Source organism: Hylobates moloch, unplaced genomic scaffold (assembly GCF_009828535.3).
Source record: "Hylobates moloch isolate HMO894 unplaced genomic scaffold, HMol_V3 SCAFFOLD_6, whole genome shotgun sequence".
NCBI lineage: Eukaryota > Metazoa > Chordata > Mammalia > Primates > Hylobatidae > Hylobates > Hylobates moloch.
In genome coordinates this window covers 61,534,073-61,559,885 of record NW_026652281.1, presented here as the reverse complement: position 1 = coordinate 61,559,885, position 25,813 = coordinate 61,534,073, and the positions used below count along the sequence as shown (strand labels likewise).

At 38.6% G+C, this 25,813-nt stretch overlaps 1 protein-coding gene and 1 non-coding gene across 2 annotated transcripts; both read left to right on the top strand.

Moving 5' to 3' along the window:
• Nucleotides 1-7,872: 7,872 nt before the first annotated feature.
• On the top strand, nucleotides 7,873-10,879 carry LOC116471025 (cytochrome c oxidase subunit 7C, mitochondrial). The gene is made up of 3 exons (XM_032156904.2): nucleotides 7,873-8,084; nucleotides 9,271-9,414; nucleotides 10,584-10,879. The coding sequence occupies exons 1-2, from the start codon at nucleotides 8,010-8,012 to the stop codon at nucleotides 9,385-9,387; spliced, it is 192 nt and encodes a 63-aa protein (XP_032012795.1). The 5' UTR covers nucleotides 7,873-8,009; the 3' UTR covers nucleotides 9,388-9,414; nucleotides 10,584-10,879.
• Nucleotides 10,422-10,484, top strand: LOC116472079 (small nucleolar RNA Z39). Its single transcript, XR_004248988.1, has one exon. It is a non-coding gene; the product is annotated as a small nucleolar RNA Z39 (small nucleolar RNA).
• Nucleotides 10,880-25,813: the final 14,934 nt, after the last annotated feature.

Genomic DNA, 25,813 nt, shown 5'->3' with positions numbered 1-25,813 from the left:
GAGTTGTTTGAGTTCTTTGTAAATTTTGGATCTCAGGCTCCTAAGGGATGCATTGTCTGCAAATATTTTCTCCCAGTTTGCAAGTTGTCTGTTCACTCTATTGATTATTATTCATTGTAGTGCTGAAGCTTTTTAGTTTAATTAAGTCCCATTTGTCTTATTTTAGATTTGTTTCCTGTGTTTTTGAATTCTTAGTCATGAATTTTTTGCCAAGGCCAACGTGCGGAACAGTTTTTCCAAAATTTTCTTCTAATATTTTCATAGTTGGGGTCTTTTAAGTCTTTAACCTATTTTTTAGTTAATTTTTGTATATGATAAGAGATATGGGTCCAGTTTCATTCTTCCGCATATAGATATCCAATTTTCCCAGCATCATTTATTGAATAGGGTGTGATTTCCCCGGTGTATGTTTTGTTGACTTTGTTGAAGATCAGTTGTCTGTAGTTATGTGGCTTCATTTCTGGGTTCTCTATTCCGTTCCATTGATCTATCTATTTTTATCCAAGCACCATGCTGTTTTGGTTACTATAGGCTTGTAGTATAATTTGAAGCCAGAAAATATGACACCTTCAACTTTGTTCTTTTTGCTTCGGATTGCTTAGGCCATTCAGGCTCCCTTTTGGTTACCTATGAAATTTAGGATTGTGTTTTCTAATTCTGTGAAAAATGATGTTGCTAGTTTGAAAGGGATTGCATTGAATCTGTATATTGCTTTGGGCAGTATGGTCATTTTAATAATATTAATTCTTCTGATCCAGGAGCATGGGACGTGTTTCCACTTTTTTGTGTCGACTACAATGTCTTTCTTCAGTGTTTCATAGTTTTATTTGAAACTTTCATAATTAAATATATTCCTGTGTATTGTATTCTTCTTACAGCTATTGTAAATGGGATTCTGTTCTTGATTTACTTCTTGGCTTCTTGGCTTGATCATCATTTGTGTATTTGAAACACTGCTGATTTTTATAGGTGATTTTGTACCCTAAAACTTTACTGAATTCATTTATCAAATATAGGAATCTTTTTAGGGTTTTCTAGGTATAATATTATATCATCAGAAAACAGAGATAATTTGATTTCTTATTTTCCAATTTGAATGCCTTTCATTTCTCTCTTTTCTGATTGCTCTGGCTAGGACTGCTAGTTCTGTGTCGAATAAGAGTGGTGAAAGGGGGCATTCTTGTCTTCTTCCAGACCTTAGAAGGAATGTTTTCAGCTTTTCTTCATTCATTATGATGTTACCTGTGGGTTTGTCATATATGGTTTTTATTATTTTGAGGTATGGTCCTTCTATTCCTAATTTGTTAAAGGTTTTTATCCTGAAGAGATACTGAATTTTATCAGATGCTTTTTCTGCATTGAGATTATCATGTGGTTTTTATTTTTAATTCTGTTTATGTGGTAAATCACATTTATTGATTTGCATATGTTGAACCATCTTTGAATTTCTGGAATAAATTCCACTTAATCTTGCTGTATTTTTTTATGTTCTATTGAATTCCATTTGCTAGTATGTTTCTGAGGATTGTTGCATCTATGATCATCAGAGATATTGGTGTGTGGTTTTCTTATTTTGTTGTGTGCTTGTTTAGCTTTGGTATCATGGTGATACTGGCTTCACAGAATGAGTTAGGGAGAATTCCCTCCTCCTAAATTTTTAAGTAGAAATAATAACAAAAGGATAATCCAGGCATTTCTCACTCCCTTCTAGTAGTAGAAAAGCACCATAAATGTGGTAGGGTCTAGCATTCCCCTGCAAAAGAGATTCAACCCCAGGCCAGCTAAGTATCTGGGAGAGGATAAGAATGAGGCAGCTAACATGCAATTATCCCATTGCAATCTCAAGCCCTGGCAGATTTAACTTTTCTGAGGAAAATATTTCCAAAGGTGGATTTGATTAATGTTTGCAAAACCAATGACTTCAAGTCTCCTAGAAGACAATTTAGATGTGTTAGAAGCACAAGTTCAGAGCCCTGGTGTTAGTCAACGATCACAGGACCTGGCAGTCTGCCCTGCCATTCTACCACCCAGTCATGCTGTCTCTGGAACCTGAAGAACAGTTCAACTCTAATTCTCTCTGCAATCTGAGAGATCTGTTTAGCATAATGCAGCAGAAGATGAAGCTTTAAGTCATGAAGAGCCTACATACACTGTATTAGTGTGTTCTCATGCTGCTAATAAAGACATACCTGAGACTGGCTAATTTCTAAAGAAAAGATGTTTAATTGACTCATAGTTCAGCATGGCTGAGGAGGCCTCAGGAAACTTACAATCATGGTGGAAGGCAAAGGAGAAGCAAGGCACCTTCTTCACAAGGCAGCAGGAAGGAGAAGTGCATGCAGAGGAAATGCCAGATGCTTAAAAACCATCAGATCTCATGAGAACTCACTCACTATCAGGAGAATAGTATGGGGGAAACCACCCCCATGATTCAATTACCTCCCACCAGGTCCCCCCCACAACATGTGGGGATTATGGGGATTACAATTCAAGGTGACATTTGGGTGGGGACAGAGCAAAACCATATCTCACACACACATGCACACACACACACAATTGAATCCATATGTAATCATGTATAAACTGAACTCTCACCTGCCTTCTCTTAGGATATGAGCAACATGTCTTCCAAGCAATTCATTTGGACCACAGTATGCAATGATTAGGAGCAGACACTTTGAAATCAGATAAACCTTGGTTTAACTTCCAGTTTTGCTACTTATTAGCTGTTGATGCTCAAAGCAAGTTATTTAGACTCAGTCTCAATTGCTTCTTCTATAAAATAGTAATGATAACAATAGTAATAGCTCCTTCATAGGATTATTATATAGGGTAAATGAGATCTTATATGTAAAGTCTATAGTAAGAACTGGATGTTAGTTTTTATTAATGAATTTTAAAAGTTTAAGTAGAATTAAGGACACAGTGACCCACTGAAAAAATATGTATTTTGCACCAGGGACCACTTTGTTGAAGAAACACTGAACCACTTTGTATTATTATGAAGATTAAATGAGATCTTATATGTAAAGGCTATGGTAAGAACTGGGTGTTAGTTTTTATTAATGAATTTTAAAAGTTTAAGTAGAATTAAGAACACAGTGAGCCACTGAAAAAATATGTGTTTTGCACCAGGGACCACTTTGTTGAAGAAACACTGAACCACTTTGTATTGAATACATTATTTATCCATCTATTCATGAAACATAAATTTATTGAGTACTTACTACGTGAGAGGATAAAATGACAAAACACTGTCCTTTTTTTAAAAAAAAAAAAGACGCATATGGTAAGGAGATAGAGACATACATAACTAATTACAATGCATGATATTACTAACATAAGAGTATTATAAATTAAATTCTAGGTGACCTTAAAGGAAAGATAAATTGATTCCTTTCAAGGTTTTAGGAAGGCTTCTTAGAGAAAGTGATGTAGAATTTTGAAGACAACAATAGGAAAAAGAGGAAGAAAGTGAGGGCATTTTACAAAGAAGAAACAATATAAAGAGTTAAACATATATTATAGTTTTTTGATCAGTAAGTAAGGATTATTTGAAAAACTTTCTCTTTCAGTGAGTCATCAATAAATCATTCAGAAGACTCACAGAATATTTCACAACCCTAATTTCTTCAGAAGAATCCATTTTCTCCTTTTCCTGAAGCCAGGTTCCCCCTCAACCCTTTCCCCAACAAACATAAAATTTCAAATAGATGTTAACACAGAGCCCTGATTCTAATGCTACCGTAGCGAGAAGTTATAAAAACTTAAAAAGAAACTCGTTAACTTGAGTTTTGCAATGTAGGATGGAAACATATAATTTATTCACTAAACAATTTATTTTTTTAAAAAAACTTCAACCGAGTCCTTAAAAATCTAATATAACAGCTGGTGAGAATAATGACAAATATTGTACTTTAATTTTTGGATATACTGTTCTACACAATATTGAGAAAATGACAAATATTGTACTTTAGTTTTTGGATATACTATTTTATATAATGGAATTTCAGTCTCTAAAGCCTCAAGTGGATCTAGAAAGTACATTGCTCATTCTTTGATATATACCCTACTCACTACTTAAAATAATTGGATTTTATTTTTAAGACATAATGCTGAAGTAAACCTCAAGTCTCTAAAGACATTTTCTATTTTGTACCCATCAATTCACGAAATGTCTCATTTCTCTTTAAATGTACTTTATAGTGAAAGAGTATCATACTGAACCCAAAGTTGCTCTAGAATTATTCACATTTTTCTTGCCAGCTATTATGACATGAATATAGATTGTTGGGCTACTTGTATAAGAAAAAATAAATCATATCTGTTCCAGGTTTATACTCCCATATAACAAACTACCCCAAAACTTAGTGACTCAAGGAAACAATTTACTATTTTCTCTCACAATTCTGGGGGCTAATGGGCTCAGTTGGGCAGTTCTTGTTTAACATGCTTAATAAAGTTGCAGGCAAATATAACTGTGGTTAAAGTCACCTGAAGGCACCTTTGCAAATACATCTGATGCCTGGGCTGGGATGGCAAGAATAGCTGGGTGCTGGTAAGTCTGTCCCTTTCCCCGTCTGTCTCTCCCTACTTACCCTCTCCTTCTCCTTGTCCTTGTCCTTCTTCCCTCTTCTTCCCTCTCCCCTTCTGCACATAGCCTACCCCCAACCCCTGCCCCCGGTAATGTGGCTTCTCCATATAGTTAGTTTGGTTTTCCTCTCTGTCCTGAAAGTCTCTGGATAGTTAGACTTCTCATGTGGTATTTGACTTCTCCCAGGAAAACATTCCAAGTTGCTAAAGAGAAGCTGCAAGGCTTTTGATGAGCTAGCCTCAGAAGTCTCAGAATGTCACTCTGTTGCATTCTATTGGTCAATCCGGTCACTAAGGTCAAGAAAAGGAATGTTAGACCCCACCACTGAATAGAAAGAGTTTCCAAAAAATTGTGGCCATCTTTAATTTCCTACGATGCCTACACAAAAATAGAATATTGCCAGATTTATTTAAACTTTTTCTTCCTTCTTTAGTGAATTTGAAAGAGACCAAGATTAGCATAAAACTCCTAAACTCAGACTACATTCATTAGTTAACTAATTTATTAATTGCTTTCTACTTAGTAATTAAGAAAAAACCATATAGCAACTAGTATAAAATTTTATTTTGTGCTGAGTTTGGCTTATTGACAAAAATATTCTTTAGAAAATATTTTGAAATAATTATCAAGAGTGTGCTCTACAGGTGGTATCTAGCCACTAATACAAAAGTCAGTAATCTGCCAAGAATAAGTGATCTCAGCCACTTTGAATCCCACTTCAATTTACCTCCTAACTCATCAGGAGCATCAAAAAGCTGCAAAGTGCATTTCTGAGTGTCTAGCGCTCTCCAGAATATGCCAGCTGCTACACCACCTTCAAATGGAACCACTCTACCTCCCATACTTTCAATGTTTTGGCATGTTTGACACATCCATCTTCATTATAGCTGAAGAACTATCACAGAAACATGACTCCAAAGAAAGATATATTTGAAGCAAAGATAATATTTTACATGATACAGCCAAATTCTCATCTACAGATTGGTAATGAGAAACTGTTTTCCTCATGGCATCTAGAAGAAAGGCTAATTTCCTTAAATAGAGCAGCTGTGTTACTTCTAGTTCTTTCTTTGTTGCTCCATAAAAAACTACCCCAAACTTAATGACTTGAAAAAACAACCATTTTATTATACCACACAAATCTCTAGAACAACATTTGGGTAGGAATCAACTAGACAACTCTGCTCTACACAGTGGCGACTGTGGTCACTCAGCAATATTCAGCTGAGGGTGGGGCTGGGCTGACGGGTCCAAGATAGCTTCACTCACATGCGTGGCACTTGAGTGTAACCACCCCCCTCCCCCATATTTACACAGGTATAAACTTTTTTTTTTTTTTTTGAGACGGAGTCTCGCTCTGTCGCCCAGGCTGCAGTGCAATGGCATGATCTCAGCTCACTGCAAGCTCCACCTCCTGGGTTCACGGCATTCTCCTGCCTCAGCCTCCCAAGTAGCTGGGACTACAGGTGCCTGCCACCACGCCTGGCTAATTTTTTGTATTTTTAGTAGAGACAGGGTTTCACCATGTTAGCCAGGATAGTCTCGATCTCCTGATCTCGTGATCCGCCCACCTTGGCCTCCCAAAGTGCTGGGATTACAGGCGCGAGCCAGCGCGCCCGGCCAAACATATTCTTTTTTATATTTAACTTACCACAAGGCCCATGAGAAGGCAGACAGTTCTGAAACCATATTCTGGAATCTCTGGCCTGCAGGTCCCTAAAGAGTTAACTCAAAGCCAGATACCCACTGGAGGCTCAATTAATGTGAATTAGAAGCAACAATGAACCAAATCCACAGATAACATTACTTACACTAGATTGAAAAGTATAATCCAGAAATATTAAGTGTGAAAAAGTTTCTCAATTATAGTTAAATCAGAATTCTTTAATATGTAAAGGCAGTGAATGGAATGTTAAAAAAAATTGAATGTCAGATAACTTCTATAAATTAGGTGGTAGAGGACACCAGTTATGATGCATTTCATGAACCCCTACTCAAAAGGAAGCTACTTGTTGAAACAAAATATTAATTTAAGTGGTTTTTTTGGGGGGTGGGGGCATCATTGTTCTCTTCCAAAAACTGACAAAAAAAAAAAAAAAAGACAAAACAAAGCATATATGTTATGCCCTTTTCAAAGCAAACCTTAGGCCTCATTTGAATTGTTTCCTAACGCTCTATAAATGAGACACGTGAGGCAATATACACTCCCCCACAGATGAATAACGTAACACTTAGGTTACCAGGGCCTTTCACAATCTAACCTAACACCACTTTCCCAGGTTCATTTATCACTGGTTTCTTCTCAATACCTTCTGGTCAAAGACCACCAGAAGCATACATGTAATTGACAAACGGGGTTTATTATTCATTGCAGTAAGAAAGACCATATACTGTGAGAAACTGTGATGTTTGAGGGTTCTCTGTAAAATATTAGAAAATGCTTGTTGGATTTGGGATTTTTTTCCCCTAATATTGGCTATCTTACTAAATCTTAGGAGGAAGAAAGGCTAGACCCAGGCTAAGACTGTAATTGGTAAAGAAGCAGAAGTCATCATATTAAACCAGATAGGGTGATGTTCAGTCATTTTTGTGGCTTGGACAATGTTTTATCTGTGTTCAGATATGATTACACAGTGATCATATTCTTTTCTTGATGAACACTGTCAGAGTGGTCTTGTTGGATGCTAATGCTTGCTGAAATTATGTACGTTCATCAGGAGGACACCAGTTCCTAGTCCAGGCTAGCTCCAGGGGTCAGAGGCCACTTTTCTCTTCTACTCCTCACACATGCTGTACTCATACCAGACTTGAGTTTTCCCTGCCCTTTGTTCTTCCTTCTATTTGATTCCCTTTATCTTTAGTGATCATTCCCTTAGCACTTCAGTTTTCTCTCCGAAGTCCTTTGTGCTGCATGTTGTTTGATTACTTGTGTTTATGCTTTGTTTCTTCAGCTAGGATCATTAGTACATATTTCTCAGCATTGGCAAAAGTGCTTGAAATCATTGACACCTAGCAAAGAATTTATTTTAAAAAAAAAGAAAGAAAAGAAAAGGGATGGGTTTATTGTCCTTTTCAATAGACTAGAGTACACGGGGTGAAACTGCTTCACTTGATTCAATAAAATCGTTTCCGGTAACAGGCTCCAGGAATTCTAGCCCTAAGCCTGGCGAGAAACTACATTTCCCACAATCCTTCGGGGACTGCTAAGGCGCAGCAATGGTCTGAACTACAATTCCCACAATCCATGGAGATCTCCGCTTTGTCGCGTTTCCTCAAGGCTCCGCCCCATTTCCCATCTTTCCTTTCAGTCCTTGCGTACCGGGGAACAAGGTCGTGGAAAAAAAGGTCTTGGTGAGGTGCCGCCATTTCATCCGTCCTCTGTCTCTGCGCCTTTCCCAGAGCTTCCAGCAGCGCTATGTTGGGCCAGAGCATCCGGAGGTTCACAACCTCTGTGGTCCGTAGGAGCCACTATGAGGAGGGTCCTGGGAAGGTTAGTGTGTAAAGGGTTTGGCTTCGTTGGGGGAGGGGGCGCTTGGCTGTGACTCGCGCACCTGCAAGGCCGCCTGCGGGCCGTGGCGAAGATGATAGCCAGGAGCCAGGCTGAGACGCAGACGAGCATTCCGCTTACCCCAGGGGCCAGTGAGGAAGCTGGCCATCCTAGCGCGTAATCGCTAAAGGAATGGGCAGGTAGATCCAGAAGTCCTTCCTCCATCAGCCGCCTGACGCCCCCCTCCCCGCCCCCAGAAAGCCCTGGGATGGCTCCGGGAGGCCACGGCTGTAGGTGTGTGGCTTAAAGCCGAGATGGAGGTCATCGGACCCGAAATGAAGGTCATTGGAAAATCATGAGGAAATCAGGGCCTCTGGTTATGGAACAGGCTTTTTAAACTAGCTGGCTAAGTTGGAAGTACTAACCCTTCACCTCAGTTAAGGCTGGGTTTGCTCTCAGGTGTAAATAACGTAAACCACATAGCAGTAACAATCTCGGAGGGTCACACGAGGCCTAGTCAAAAAGGGCAAAACTGTGGGCCAGGTGCGGTGGCGCACGGCTGTAATCGGGAGGCTGAGGCGGACGGATCACCTGAGGTCAGGAGTTCCAGACCAGCCTGGCCAACATGGCGAAACCCTGTCTCTACTAAAAAGTACAAAAAAATTAGCCGGACGTGATGGTGTGCGCCTCTAATCCCAGCTACTCGGGAGGCTGAGGCAGGAGAATCGCGTGAACCCGGGAGGTGGAGGTTGCAGTGAGCCGAGATCGGGCCACTGCACTCCAGCCTGGGCGACAGAGCGGGACTCCGTCTCAAAAAAAAAGAAAAAAAAAACTGTATTTCACTTAACATTGCCATGTATCTTCTAAGGGGACCACTTAGGACAGTAATTTTTTCGATTTTCTAAAATAAGAAACTTCTCACTATTTGACGTTTGAGTCCTTAAGACCATTCATTGCCTAGTGCTCAGTAAAGTCAGATTATTTCTTACCTTGTAGTGTTATGTGATGAAGGTCATAGGATTTGAAAGATAAATGTTTAAAAAGATGTTATGATTTATGGCATATGTAACCTGATGTAAAACAAATATAACTAGCATTTCCTGAGCATTTCCTGTATACTTGTATTTTGATTATTAAGCAGATGATTTGAGGTTCTATTTCGATTACTTTTTCTCTTTTTTTCCAACAGAATTTGCCATTTTCAGTGGAAAACAAGTGGTCGTTACTAGCTAAGATGTGTTTGTACTTTGGATCTGCATTTGCTACACCCTTCCTTGTAGTAAGACACCAACTGCTTAAAACATAAAGATGTTTCAGTTCCTCCCTTTAACAGGTAGTTAATGGATTTCTAATCATCTTAAAGCAGGCCTTTTTATTAAGTAGCCTCTTCCCCTCACCCAGAACACACACACAAATACATTGCTGTGTAGGGCTGATTCCTGAGGTTATGTGTGGATGTGGCATTGGTGGAGACTAGTTGTAAACCTATATAAAAATATTTCAGTAATGGCCAGTGTTTATTGAATAGTACTGCTTATCAGGTATACTTTACATCAATATCTCATGTTCTCTAGCAAGCTTGTGAGGTGGATGATAGTAACCCCATCTGAGACACAAAGATGGTAAGTTGTTCAAGATCTCATAACTAGTATAATGGTGGACCAGGACTCTTGCCCAGGCAGTTTCTTGTTGCAGAGCTCACACTTTTAACCAGGTAAAACTCTGATAAACTGATTAATGTTACTCTATCTTGAACACTGTTACTAGAACAGTGGCTGAGAATGTGTCTTTTAAAACACTATAAACATTTCCATTTCTTTTAGAAAGTGGTCACTGTGCTCCCAGTTTTTAAATTGGCTTATGATACTTAAGTTGTGAAAAATCCCTGAAGATAAAGAAAACCCTTCTAGTGCTCCTTGATATATAAGTCCCAGATAATTATGCGATTGTAAATCTGTGCCTCACCAACTCAGCCATGTTGGGAAACTCAAACTTTTGAATATACTTTCCTCATTAAGGCAGTGGTTCTTAAATGAGAATGATTGTACAACACAATGGGGCATTTGGCAATGTGAGACATTTTTGATCGTTCCAACTTGGGGGCAAAATTACCAGTGGTGCTGAGGTTGAGAAGCCTTGTCTCAAGGGGATATGTTAATATATGCTCAAAGGAGTCATTCATATTGGAAGGTTAGTAGATTTCCTGTGTGTGGATAAAATGTTTAGCTTAATTGTCATCAGAGTTTCTCAGAGTAATACTATAGACTGGGATGTTTGGAAAGAGTGTCATAGTTTAGAGGGGGAATAACTTTTCCAAGCTACTAATGCGGAAATGTTTCAGTGCATGTGATGAAGCAAATCAGTATGAATGAATTCATGATACTGTAAACGCTTTCTGATGTACTACTCAAACTGATAGAAAATATTTTCATGAAACTAAATGATTTCTGTTAAATGAATGGGATTTTTAAAATGCCATTAATTTCTGTTTTTATTTTGCAGATATGAAGAGCATTTTAAGAGGTGCAGCCTCTGGAAGTGGATCAAACTAGAACTCATATGCCATACTAGATAATGTTTGTCAATAAACTTATGATGTGAATGCTTAATGCCTCTTTTTTGAAATAGGGAATGCAATAATTGGCCATTTGCCTACTTTATTATTTGGGTAACATTCCAGTATTACTCTCTGTGAATTAGCTTATTTAATGGTGTTAAACTGAGGTTATATTAAATTTTTGATTCCCAGGTCAGGATTTGTTGGTAATTTATATAATAAAAGGGAAATACAAATCGATCTTAGGTTTATTTCTATGATTTTTTTTTTTTTGTCGTTAACTTGGAGAAAAAAATACTTTTGCTCTTGCCCTTTACTTTGACATAGTAAATTTTTTTCCCATGATTGATTAATCATCAGGAAAACTATTAGTTTATTCAAATTGAAGTTGTGGTTAATCAGATATTTAGGAGCTTCATTTTTTTTTCTCCTCTAGGTCTGTAACCTAAAACAGAAGTGTTTGCCTCAGTAAGTGTTCTGGTGACCAGTATTAGTCTTATTTAGAATGAATAAAAGAATATTTGAAATGGAATATAATACCATGAAATTTGTAGTATAGGAAGTACTCCCAATTTATTCTGGTGCTTCGACTATCATATAGCCTAGCAGAAATGAGATAAGAGGTAGTTCTGATTAGTAATTGTATGTGTGAATCGAATTTATTTTGTAAGTAGTGAAATGCTGCTTGCCATTTAAAATGTAATGAGGTCATTACATTTTAGGACTTTGTATAAGATGTGGGACAGTAACTAGCTACTGAGTATTTTCGTCTGCTCACTTGGAATACCACTGATGTTAAAATGCTATAAAACAGACTCCAAACTGGTAGTCTGTTTGGCCTCTAGACTTCGGTGAAAGGGTGATGCTCTGTTTTTAAACCAACATTTAAAAAACAGTATTTCCATAAAAGTGTATTTCTGGATTTTTGAAAAAATTGCACCGAGTGGTTCTACATCCCTTCATCGAAGAAAATAGCTGTGTAGGCCACTCCCCACTATATCATTAGATTTCTTATATGGCCCTTCTGTACAACTACTGATTTGCTAAAAACTTAATATTTTGATATTTTTGTTTCTCGACTAGTGCCTCACTTTAGGCTCTTTGACAGTCACCTGACAACTACTTAATTATGGTGCAACCTTAATTTATATGACTTTGCTCATATATCCCCTGTACTTGTGTGTCATTGTTTTTTGATTATTCAGTGATAAATCAGGTATCCTGTATTGAGAGAGTTCCTTGTATGGAACATAAAGGTTTTTTATCTTTGGAACAAGTTGAAGAGGCCAGGCATGGTGGCTCATGCCTGTAATCCCAGCACTTTGGGAGGCCAAGGCGGGCGGATCACGAGGTCAAGAGATAAAGACCATTCTGGCCAACATGGTGAAACTCCGTCTCTACTAAAAATACAAAAACACTAGCTGGGCATGGTGGCACGCGCCTGTAGTCCCAGCTACTTGGGAGGCTGAGGCAGGAGAATCACGAACCCAGGAGATGGAGGTTGCAGTGAGCTGCAAACGTGTCACTGCACTCCAGCCTGGGCGACAAAGCGAGACTCCGTCTCAAAAAAAAGTAGAAGCAAGAGTAAGAGTTTAAGGTTCGTTAGATGATTTTGGTTTTCCTGGAAATTATGGTAAGGCTTACCTCATTGTGAGAGGTGACAGCGTGCTGGCAGTCCTCAGCCCTCGCTCGCTGTCGGCGGCGCCTCTGCTTGGGCTCCCACTTTGGTGGCCCTTGAGGAGTCCTTCAGCCCACCGCTGCACTGTGGGAGCCCCTTTCTGGACTGGTCAAGGCGGAGCCCGCTCCCTCAACTTGCAGGCAGGTGGGAAGGGAGAGGCGTGAGCGGGAACCGGGGCTGCCAATGGCGCTTGCGGGCCAGCTGGAGTTCCGGGTGGGCGTGGGCTTGGCGGGCCCTGCAATCGGAGCAGCTGGCCGGCCCTGCCGGCCTCAGGCAATGAGGGGCTTAGCACCCGGGCCAGCGGCTGCGGAGGGTGTACTGGGTCCCCCAGCAGTGCCAGCCCACGGGCGCTGTGCTCGATTTCTCGCCGGGCCTTAGCTGCCTTCCCGTGGGGCAGGGCTCCGGTCCTGCAGTCCGCCATGCCTGAGCCTCCCACCCACTCTGTGGGCTTCTATGCGGCCTGAGCCTCCCCGATGAGCGCCGCCCCCTGCTCCTTGGCGCCCAGTCCCATCGACCACCCAAGGGCTGAGGAGCGCAGGCGCACAGCGCCGGACCGGCAGGCAGCTCCACCTGTAGCCCCGGTGCGGGATCCACTGGGTGAAGTCAGCTGGGCTCCTGAGTCTGGTGGAGACGTGGAGAACCTTTATATCTAGCTCCCTGTGTCTAGCTCAGAGTTTGTGAATGCACCAATCGACACTCTGTATCTAGCTAATCTGGTGGGGCCCTGGAGAACCTTTATGTCCACACTGTATCTAGCTAATCTGGTGGGGCCGTGATGAACCTTTGTGTCTAGCTCAGGGATTGTAAACGCACCAATCAGCGCCCTGTCAAAACAGACCACTGGGCTCTACCAATCAGCAGGATGTGGGTGGGGCCAGATAAGAGAATAAAAGCAGGCTGCCCAAGCCAGCAGAGGCAACCCGCTCAGATCCTCTTCCACACTGTGGAAGCTTTGTTCTTTTGCTCTTTGCAATAAATCTTGCTGCTGCTCACTCTTTGGGTCCACACTGCTTTTATGAGCTGTAACACTCACCGCGAAGGTCTGCAGCTTCACTCCTGAGCCAGCGAGACCACGAACCCACCAGAAGGAAGAAACTCCGAACACATCCGAATGTCAGAGGAACGAACAACTCCAGACGCGCCACCTTAAGAGCTGTAACACTCACCGCGAGGGTCCACGGCTTCATTCTTGAAGTCAGTGAGACCAAGAACCCACCAATTCCGGACACAATTGGATTGTTTTTGAGATCCAGTAAGTTATAAAAAAACTTCTCGCAAGTCCTAAATGAATATGAATTTTTTTGGAGAGGATGTTAAAATATATTAGGAATCAATAGTAACAGTTATGCGTTGCTAGGTCTAGCTAGAAAAGTATTTGAGGGATACACATGAGTGAGAAAAAACCTCCTCTGCCTGTCTTGTAATAGTACAGATTGTGCCATCCCCATAAAAAGCCTTCAGCAGGCTGGCTGTAAGTGCATAAGTTTATTGTAAGTGGTAGAGGGTGTATAACTGCTTAGATTCTGTATTAGGGTTCTCTAGACAAACAGATCAAGAGGATGCACATAGAAAAAATTAAGATTGTCTCATCCGATTTTGGAGGCTTGGTAGGTTGAAAATACGGGTATGCTGGCGGGCTGGAGACTCAGCAAAGGCAGTCGCTGGCAGAATTCCTCTTTGGGGGAGGTCAGTCTTTCTTCATTAAGATCATCAACGAATTCAAGAAACTTAGCCACATTATAAGGAGGATCAGCTTTACTCCAAAGTCCACTGACTTAAATGGTAAACTCATAATAATTAAAGAAACAGCTGCACAGAAATATCTAGAGGATTGTTGATCCAAATATTTGAGCACTGTGTCCTTGCCAAGTTGACACAAAATTAACCATAACAGTAGTTTGGTTTTCTATTTCCCTAAGCTGGTTTTTAAAATTCAAGCCAATGTTTAAAACCAGGAGGTCTCCATAAAAGTCCAGATTCTCCAAAAAAAAAAAAAAAAAAATTACACTGGATGAACCCACAAATGCTCATGTGAAACTTATCAGGGCCAAGTAAAAAGTTTGTACCTTTTGCAGATGCCTCCCTAACTCACTAGAATACTGGAATAGGAATTTTGGTCAGAATCCAGGATTTGTTTTAAAGAGAAGTCACTATCATTGTTTCCATAATTAAGTCATGGCCACAATGAAGGAAGTAATTCAAAATGTCTTAGGTTTTGCTGCAGAGACCATAGAGGTTAAGAATATGGGCTCAGAGCTAAGACTTGGCTGGATGCAAAGCCAGGGTTGATACATTCCTTGTCTTTGACAGTCTGTACCTCACTTTTATCGAATTTAGTGTAGTGGTGAAGATTAAAAATGAGAATAGAGGCCCAGCACAGTGGCTCACACCTGTAATCCCAGCACTCGGAAGCTGAGGTGGGTGAATCATGAGGTCAGAAGTTCGAGGCCAGCCTGGCCAACATGGTGAAACCCCATCTCTACTAAAAATACAAAAAATTAGTTGGTTGTAGTGGTGAGCACCTGTAATCCCAGCTACTCAGGAGGCCGAGACAGGAGAATTGCTTGAACCTGGGAGGCAGAGGTTGCAGTGACCCGAGATCACACCACTGCACTCCAACCTGGCTGACAGAGCAAGACTTTTGTCTCAAAAAATAAAAAAGAAAATACACCTAAATTGAGGCAAATTTCCTTAAGCTTCTAATGTAGAGTGCTTAATTGAAACAAGCAAGATGGGGGAGGTATGTGGGCGTTGTGTAAGTTGTTAAAGTTGATCCCAGAGCAATTCTGCAAGAGTTAATAGATTGGTCTGTGCTGCAGACACTGTCTTCAAAAGTGATGCCGGAATGATAGTGCTAAAATGCAGGTCATCATTTTACTCACTGTAAGACACCTCACCATGACAATGGTCACTTCCCTATAGTTTCAGCCTCATCCCAGCCATATCACACAGTTTTATGTAACACCTCCAAGTCTTAATTTAGCTCAGGTGCCACCTTTTCTATAAAGCCTACCCTTTTTATTTTATTTTTTTAAGAGATAGGGTCTCGATTTGTCACCCAGGCTGGAGTACAGTGGCACAATCATACCTGGCTGCCACCCACCAGGGGATCCTCCTGCCTCAGCATCTGGAGTAGTTGGGGCTACAGGGGCTTGTCACCATCCCTGGCTAATACTTTTTATTTTTTGAGGAGACCGAGTCTCACTGTATTGCCCAGGCTGTCTCATACTCCTGGCCGCAATCCCTCCTCCTTTGAGGGATTATAGGCATGTGCCACCAAACCCAGTCCCTTGCTGATTTCTCCTCATTATCCATAACACACTCCACATAAATCTCTAACACCTTGTAAACAGCCTTATAATTCAGCAGGTACTATAATTACTGATTTCCTTATCTACCTTTCATACCAGCTTGTGATCTTTCTGAGCCCAGAGAGACTTCTTTATTTGTGTGTCCTGCATCTATAATTTAGCTGGTGATCCATGAACACTCTATTCTATTAATCCTTTCAATAATCTGAAGCCAAGAATAAAAATTACCTAAAAACAAATTCTAGGCCTCTTACGCACAAAATGTATGTTTCAATGCTTTACAAATAAAAATGAATTTTTCCTGGATAGTTGGAAATTGGTTCTCCCACCAAACATAAATTATTGAAATAATCCAGTTGAAAAAAAATTAGTTTAAATTTGCACCAAAATGTAACTCAACTATGTCACCACTGTTTAGTCCATCTGATATCTCTTTTTCTTTGCAGACAAACCCTTCATGAAGGAAACTGTTGATTTACGTTCTGGGATAGCTCTTTATCTTGTTTCAAGCCAGCATTTTAAGAAGCACTGACTTAAAGAACTGGGGAATTTTTTTTTTTAATCTTGTGTAACAAAAGATGGAGCTCAGGAATTTTAGGGCCCTCCAAGTTCCTCAGCCTGTTTTTCCTAACCATTTCTTTCATTCTCATAAGATGGATGCTACAGTTCCAATTATCCCATACAGACTTGACAATATCCAGCAAGAAAAATTACTGTCTTTGTTATTTTTCAAAGTGAAGAAAGCTTTCCTTCAGACTATCCCTCATTAGTCACTGTCCAGAAAAGTGATAAATTCACCTCTGAATATAACACGGGCAAGGGAATAGCATGACAATGATTAAATTTGACCAATTAGCATTTTCTCACAAGTCTTATGTGGGCAGAGGAGATACTGAAACAAGTCAGGATTCTACCAGAAAGGGAAGAGAAAGTGGCTATTGGGTATGCAAAAGACACTGTCTGCTGCAATTATTCTATATACTATACTAAAAAGATGGACTGGAATGCCATAAAATGTAATAAGCCTTCATTTTAGTGTTTCCAATAAATAAAGATCACAGCATAGGTCTTTAGTGCAAGCTATATAGAATAGAGGAGAAATACTGTTTATGCTTTTTCTTTCTGTCTCCTTTCAATAGAAAATAATAATATGAGCTTTTATATGATTTATACTCTGCCCACATCAAAACCTTTTTAAAAACTTCATCTATTATCAAATGGTGTTTTGTTATCATACCTATTGTAACGTTATAACCCAGAGGGAAGGTAGCCACTTTCCATATATCTTAATACAGTGAAGATGTTTTACTGAGTATATAATTTAAAAAATGTATAGTTGATTTGTGTGGTACCCACATTTCCTTCCTTAACCTGGTATAGTAGTCATTAAGGCTTTTCATAAATATGACAGCTCTATTTCTGTACACATAGGATCAAACTCTAACCCCTTTGCTTTGACAATAAAAAACTGAGAAGTTATATGCGTTACTTCTACATGAAAGCTCTAAAAAGCAGTATACCCTTCACCAACTTCCCTTCTTCCTGCTACAAGGATATAGCCTTCATCAGCCTAGGTTCCTGAAAGACTCTCTAAGTGTAGCCCCATGTCAGATGTATAGAGTGAGCAAGAAATTTTCATTGTTTTAAGCATTTGGGGTTTGAGGATCATTAGTTACTGCAGTAAAAGTTGTCCTACCTTCAGAATACTTAAGCTCTTCATATGTCCTTGAAAAGTATCACTTCTCTACTTCTCTGATTCTTCAATCAAAGAATTGTGTCAACTAGATGATCTTTTAAGGACTCTTCCCAATTAAAGTGAATTGTATCTACAATTACAAATGTGGGTACCACACAAAAGCCTGACTCAGAGGTGGTAAGATCTCTTTTCAGCACTTTTCATGCGTGGACAGGGGCCAGAATGATGGAGATGAATCATCTTGGGCTTTCAAAGTGGTTTTCAGATGCAGTTTTGAGCAACTACCCACTAGCAATTTCCACCTTATCTCTCATTTTCATGGACTCTACTTACCCATTGTATCCTTTTTAAAAATTGGAAAATGAGTCTCTTCTTCCAGAGGGACACAGCATCATGCCAGAGTCCTCGTGCTTTCCTGTTCAGTGCCTCTGTATCATTGTAAAACAGTACAGCTCTGTTACATTCCTGTACAGTCATCTCAACTTTGAATTTTTCAGATTATTCCTACTAAAATTCACTTCTCCCCCCAAATTTTCCCAGCTCTAACAAAAGGTGGATAGCATAATTCTTATGGGTTGAATAGAGGTGTGTATTTTTTAGAATAAGCTTTGTGTGTTTTCTTCGCTGGATTCCAAAACATAGTACTATGCTTAGTAAATATTAAGCTTTCAGCAAATATATTTAGATAGATGAAGGCATGGAAGAATACTAATCAGATTTAATGGCATCTTCAAGTTTAAAAGCATTAGAAACCAGTCTAGGAAGTTCTCTACTTGATGCGTCCCTCTCTAAGGAGGACCAGGAGGTGACTGTTAAGTACCCATATATTGATAAATTCATCAGGGTTACATCTTAACCCTAATTAGCTTAGTGTTATCAAAAAAATTTCCCATTCATTATGTTGTGAGAGGAATTTTATACCATCTATGAAAGTGCCTAGTGTGAAATCTTTATTCACGCTCCAGCCCTCATACTAACTACCAAAACAATTGTTTAAAAGTGATTTTTTATTTTCCCCAGACAGAATATATACTAAGTTGAACCATATGAACTTACTGATATTTTACTTTTTTTTTAACCTATCAGATGGTAATTTCTGGTGGTTCAGTGGTCATAGTTTCCCTTTTCAGTTACTGGACCACCGTAGAGTTCCTTTCACGCATATATATATATACCTGTTTTGGGAAATTGTGGATTTTACCAACACCAAAAATTGACTAATTGGGTTGTATACACTCAGTGTAGCAGAACTAATTCTGCTTAATCTTGGTACCATTATTTCATTACCAATTATACAACAAGATGGTCTGAAATTCCCAAATGTTGCCTTTTACTAACAGTCTGCGCTTTGGGGAAATAGTTTTGAATTACACAGCTCTGAAATCCATTACTTTTGGATGCAGAGTACAATGAGCTTACAGCAAGACTAAGGCTTGCAATGTTTTTCATTGTGGGATATAATGTAAATTATCTGGATTTTAGAAAAGGAATTCTAAATATTTCCATGTTTTCATAGGAAAAAAATGGACTTATTTTAAATCTAAATCTCCCTTCACATCCTCCAAAAAAATCATAGTGATTGTCAGGAAAAGAAAATTCACTCATAACCTATACCTTTAATGTAACTAGGAAATAGATTTTAAATTACCTATTAATAGGAAAATAAACACTTGAGACGAGCAAAATTATATCTAGAGCCTACACCCAATGGGAGACAAGCAGAGATGAGGGCAAGTTGGGAATATAGATGAGGGATGTAGGGTAGGGAGAATGGGGATGATAAAATACAGATAAAATTACTCAAACCAAGTGCCACTCAGAGCAAGAAAATAGTGAGAGTTAGTTTGAGCTCTTGTAGGTGACTAATGGGAACTGAAAGAAAGGGACTTGAAAATCAATGGAGCCCGAGGCAGCAGTTTCAGAATGGCACCACTTCCAAGTAAATACAAGTGTCGAGAAGATGGTGCCCTTGGTGCCTTAGAGGTAAAAGAAGAAAAAGAAAGCAAAAGGGGGAAATGAATATTCCTGTTAAAACAAAAAGAGGGTCACAAAATCAGAAGACACCAAGTTTTTCCCAACAAAACAAGTACATTGGTTAAAGAAACTATAATATTTCACCATATCAGGTGAAATACCTTTGAACAAAAAAACCTAGTTATCTTCCTCAAATTCTCAAAGGTTAATAATAATTATATTAGCACATAAAAAATCAAAGCAAAAATATGACAGATGACAGTCACATAAAGTTATTATAAGAAGAAAGTAGAAATTTAGAAGCGTAACATTTTATTTTAGCTGATGAAAATTCTGCCCCTAATAAATACCATCATGAAGCATAAAAAATCCCTAACACAACCCAATCTGAATTAACCTCAAACAACCATTTGCAAATATTAGGGGAGAAAAAACACTGTAAATTAGAAATTCAAAAATTTAGAACAGGAACAGAATGGGGACGTGATGGGAAACAAGAGTTGACCAAACAGGGAGAAAAAATACATGAAAAACACAGTAATCTGTTAAATTGTAAGATGCCTAAGGATAGATTTGCCTAAAAGTTTAATAAAGGAACTGGAAGAAAGGTATATAACAGCTAAGAAATAAATACAAATCAAAGACAGAGAAAAGTAAAATGTGCATACAACGAAATGCACAAAATCATAATTGTTCAATGAGTTTAGACAAATGTATGTATCTGTATAATGCAAATGCCTGTTAAAATACAGAATATTATCTTAATCTTTAAAGTTCTCTCATGTCCTTTGCCAGTCAATCCTTGTCCCCATCTTCCAGAAGCAACAAATGTTATGATTTTCACCATAGGTTATTGTAGTCTTTTCTAGAAATTCATATTATATATCTTTATTATATAAAAGTTTCAGAATGTAGAGATGATGCTTTGGGTATATGCTAGTAAATGATGTTATTTTAGGATATGTGAATATTAGTATCAGTTCAAGCACTGTCAAAGCATTTCCCAGAGAAAACCTGACCTAGAAATTAGAGATGACATAGTATAATTAAAAAATTATTGGAATATGGAATAAGAAGATGTATGGAGTAAAAGAATAAGCATTATCAGGTGAGGTGAAAATTTTTTGTCTCAGAGTATCTCAAGTAGGGTTAAAGAAAAGACAAAAGAAAAAGAATGACAAATAAAGATTAAAAGAATGATGAAGTATCCTTGAAGGCAATAGTGGCATATTTGCATTTTGTGTCTACTACGTAACACAGTTTCTGGGAAATAGTAAGTACTTGATTAAATGTCTGTGGAAGCAAATTCAATGGACGAGCATGCCAACCAAAGGGGAGAGTATGAACACAGTTCAAGATAAGAAAATAGCTAAGATTTGTGAAGTATGAAGAAGTCCTTGGCTTATTGAGTACCCTCAGAGGAGACTTGGTAGATATGTGTGTGGCAAAGAAGAAAGGTCCTGGGTGGGAGTGGGATGGGTGAGTTGTTCATGTGACAACTTAAGATCTAGAATTGATGGTGGGCTACAGCCCTTTACAATTCTTAGCATATGAGTGACAAGAGCAATATTACATTTGCAACTACCTGCCTGATGACCTAGTAAGAAGAGAAACTGTGGAGAAGACTAGCCAGAAAGAAGTAATCTGAGAATGGGAATATGAAGGTTCAATCAGGTTTAGAACATTATTCAGTTTAAGAGATACTTGAAAATAAAATGCAGAAAAATCGTGTGTCCTGTTGTCCCTAATTGTCCGGTTTCAGCAATGGGCTTGTTACACCTGTGCACTTCATTAGATTCTTTAGGAATTCTATTATATTGTGTACATGTGCAAAATACAACACTGGGTTTTTATATAGTGACTCAGAAAAAGAAATGAGAGTAGACAATTCTTCAAGGGGCCAGCCAATGTGAAAAGTGCTTTCATTACTCTATCTCCAAAGTTAATTTAGTTCTGGTCTTAAAATCTAAATGCCTCTGTATTCTAAGACCTGTGGTAGTCTTGTGATGTCTTGAATACTTCGCACTTTCTCTGACATTATAAAATAACTTTATAGTGCAGTTAATCAAATGACAGTAAAAAAAGTACTCTACAGAGAGCTCATTTTAATATTTAATAAGATGAATGCTGATCTCTAAAGTTGAAGGCAGCCCCATTTACGTAGGTACATAGGATGTCAGCACTCCATCAATGCAGTAACTGTCAGTCCAGAAACTCTATGTGCTCTTCCCAAGGAGTTGTTTGACAAAGACATATATTCATTTTACTCAATATCTGTTTAACTCATGTTTAAGGTACTGTAGTGGCCTTTGAGAGAAACACTAAAAGAAGTAAATATTCCCCATCTTTCAGGAGTGCAGAAACTCAGGAAAATATAGATGCTTATGCACATAAATTGAGTACAAATTAAGATGCCATAAGTACTGGAAGAGAGGCTAAAAAAGGGCAATGGGAGGAATGGGGTCAGGGGCTGGAAGCCGAGTGTATCTGAAACAATATTTTGGAATTCATGTCTTAAGGCATGTGAAGAATTTAAGCTCATAGATAGGGAAAAGGGTGGGCTATACAAAGTGTATATATATATATATATATATACACATATATATATAGAGAGAGAGAGAGAAAGAGAGAGAATATATATATGTATGTATGTATATATGTATGTATGTATATGTATGTATGTATATATATGTACATATATATATATATAGAGAGAGAGAGAGAGACAGAGAGAGAGAGACAGAGACAGAGAGTTGCTCTGTTGCCCAGGCTGGAGTGCAGTGGCATGATCTTGGCTCACTGCAACCTCCACTTCCTAGGTTCAAGTGATTCTCCTGCCTCAGCCTCCCGAGTAGCTGGGAGTACAGGCACACACGCCCATGCCCTTGCTAATTTTTTTTGTATTTTTTTAGTAGAGAAGGGGTTTTACCCTGTTGGCCAGGCTGGTCTTAAACTCCTGACCTCAGGTGATCCACCCGCCTCAGCCTCCCAAAGTGCTGGGATTACAAGTGTGAGCCACCGCGCCCAGCCCTATTTACATATATTTTAAGTGTACACACGTGTATGAGAGAGAGAGACAAGAACTGCATAGATTATTTCTTTATTGCATAGAATAAAGAAAATTCCTTAAGCACTTTAATGCTCAAGGTAAACATTTTATTTATTTTAGAAATGGTTCAAAGCAAAGCAGAGGGATGGTATTATGCAGGTATATGCATTAAATCTGAATATCTGGAACACGAAGCCAGTAATCTCTGGTTGTTATGACAACCTCTTTTGTACAGTTTGTAAGTAATGATGATAAGACTCCAAAATATCATATTATTAGAAGGAGTCTTCATTAAGACAAAATTTTGGACCTCCGTGCCCTGGCATCAAATCAATCATCAATTTGCAAATATGAAAAACTTCCCAAGCAACAAACTAACATATTAAAAGAACTTAAAAAGGCTAAAATTCACTTGTTAAAATGTAACCTATTGGAAACAAAAAAATGATTTTTAAAAAGAATGGAAGCAAGAGTTGGTGATATAGAAACATTTTTCAGCCATCTTTGTTACAGTGTTCTATGGTCATAGAACTGTTAATGTATTAATTTACATATATCCTTGATTTACCCTCAAAGATACTTTAGTCAGGTACTTAAGTCTTTTACTCTTTGATGTATACATACACACATGCACACACACAGACACATGTACACATTTATATATATACACACACATATATAAACACATATGCATGGATACACGTACACATCACAATCATTGCTTGAGAATGAAGAACAAAATTAATTAATCTTTGATCTTATGGGTACATTGAAAGTCTCCTGGAGAAGGGAGACCATGGCCTGAAACTTACTGAAAGATCATTATTGCACTTAAGATATGGTTAAGACTAACTAATGGGCCACTTCCGCTGGTGTTTCATGAGAGATCTACACCAATATGATCACTGCCTGGGTTCAGAGACTATAACTTGAGGCTTAAACATTCAGTTTTGTCATTTCATTTATATGTAACCAAAATCATAGAAGGCTGCATTATAAATGAGAATGATAGTATATTGGTGTATACGTGATAATCTCCATTCACCTTCTTAAGAAAGCTTAGTGAAGAGACTAAGGTAATATAAAAAGTATGCTTCAAAGAGAATAAAATACCTAGGAATCCAATTTACAAGGGACGTGAAGGACCTCTTCAAGGAGAACTACAAACCACTGCTCAATGAAATGAAAGAGGATACAAACAAATGGAAGAACATTCCATGCTCATGGTTAGGAAGAATCAATATCGTGAAAATGGCCATACTGCCAGAGGTAATTTATAGATTCAATGCCATCCCCATCAAGCTACCAATGACTTTCTTCACAGAATTGGAAAAAACTACTTTAAAGTTCATATGGAACCAAAAAAGAGCCTGCATCGCCAAGTCAATCCTAAGCCAAAAGAACAAAGCCGGAGGCATCACGCTACCTGACTTCAAACTATACTACAAGGCTACAGTAACCATAACACCATGGTACTGGTACCACAACAGAGACATAGATCAATGGAACAGAACAGAGCCCTCAGAAATAATGCCACACATCTACAACCGTCTGATCTTTGACAAACCTGACAAAAACAAGAAATGAGGAAAGGATTCCCTATTTAATAAATGATGCTGGGAAAACTGGCTAGCCATATGTAGAAAGCTGAAACTGGATCCCTTCCTTACACCTTATACAAAAATTAATTCAAGATGGATTAAAGACTTACATGTTAGACCTGAAACCATAAAATCCCTAGAAGAAAACCTAGGCAATACCATTCAGGACATAGGCATGGGCAAGGACTTCATGTCTAAAACACTAAAAGCAAAGGCAACAAAAGCCAAAATTGACAAATGGGTTCTAATTAAACTAAAGAGCTTCTGCACAGCAAAAGAAACTACCAGCAGAGTGAAAAGGCAACCTACAGAATGGGAGACAATTTTTGCAATCTACTCATCTGACAAAGGGCTAATATCCAGAATCTACAAAGAACTCAAACACATTTCCAAGAAAAAAACAACCCCATCAACAAGTGGGCGAAGGATATGAACAGACACTTCTCAAAAGAAGACATTTATGCAGCCAAAAGAGACATGAAAAAATGCTCATCATCACTGGCCATCAGAGAAATGCAAATCAAAACCACAATGAGATACCATCTCACACCAGTTAGAATGGCGATTATTAAAAAGTCAGGAAACAACAGGTGCTGTAGAGGATGTGGAGAAATAGGAACACTTTTACACTGTTGGTGGGACTGTAAACTAGTTCAACCATTGTGGAAGTCAGTGTGGCGATTCCTCAGGGATCTAGAACTAGAAATACCATTTGACCCAGCCATCCCATTACTGGGTATCTACCCAAAGGATTAGAAAACATGCTGCTATAAAGACATATGCACACATGAAAACTGAAAATGCACATGTATGTTTATTGTGGCATTATTCACAATAGCAAAGACTTGGAACCAAGCCAAATGTCCAACAATGATAGACTGGATTAAGAAAATGTGGCACATGTACACCATGGAATACTGTGCAGCCATAAAAAAGGATGAGTTCATGTCCTTTGTAGGGACATGGATGAAGCTGGAAACCATCATTCTCAGCAAACTATCGCAAAGACAAAAAACCAAACACCGCATGTTCTCACTCATAGGTGGGAATTGAACAATGAGAATGCATGGACACAGGAAGGGGAACATCACACACTGGGGCCTGTTGTGGGGTGGGGGTAGGGTGAGGGATAACATTAGGAGACATACCTAATGTTAAATGATGAGTTACTGGGTGCAGCACACCAACATTGCACATGTATGTATATGTAACAAACCTGCTCGTTGTGCAAATGCACCCTAAAACTTAAAGTATAAAAAAAGAATATGCTTTGATTGTTACAGTTAGAGAAAATTTAAAAACATGAAAATTTTGATATCAAATGACTAAGTACAATATACCTGGTTGTAATGTTCAAAATCCACTAATATTTATTAAGAAATAAATGCTGCATTTTTGGACTTTCATATACTACCTGATGTGTCTTTCACTATAGTGCAGGATATTCATATTTTATATATATATAATGCTGTTAACTAAGCTGTTATGATGCTGAGATGGAAACATTAGATCACAATATATTTTGTCACCTATGAATGCTAATGCTGATTCTTCTTCACTCACTTGATCTTAAAACTGGCTATTGTTCCTAATTGTGTGGGTTCGTGTGTGTGTGTGTGTGTGTGCATACGTGCACTTAGCATTTCCAAGGAGGCTAAATTTCTTCAGGATGTTCTGTTAGCAGTAGTTCCTGCAAAGGATTAGCTAAAATGCATCTAATGAAACAATTAAGCAAAGCAAGCAAGGATATTCATGAAAACTGAAAATAAAACCAATTTTAATTTTTTTAAAACAATTTTTACATAATGTTTTTTATATTTTAGTTTTTTCTTTGACAGTTGAGTATATGGGGAGGACTGATGACAT

Excerpts from the sequence above, each read along its gene's own strand:
- LOC116471025 (XM_032156904.2), top strand. The coding sequence starts at position 8,010 with ATGTTGGGCCAGAGCATCCGGAGGTTCACAACCTCTGTGGTCCGTAGG. Across the intron at positions 8,085-9,270 it reads ATGAGGAGGGTCCTGGGAAG|AATTTGCCATTTTCAGTGGA; the intron begins GTTAGTGTGTAA and ends TTTTTCCAACAG.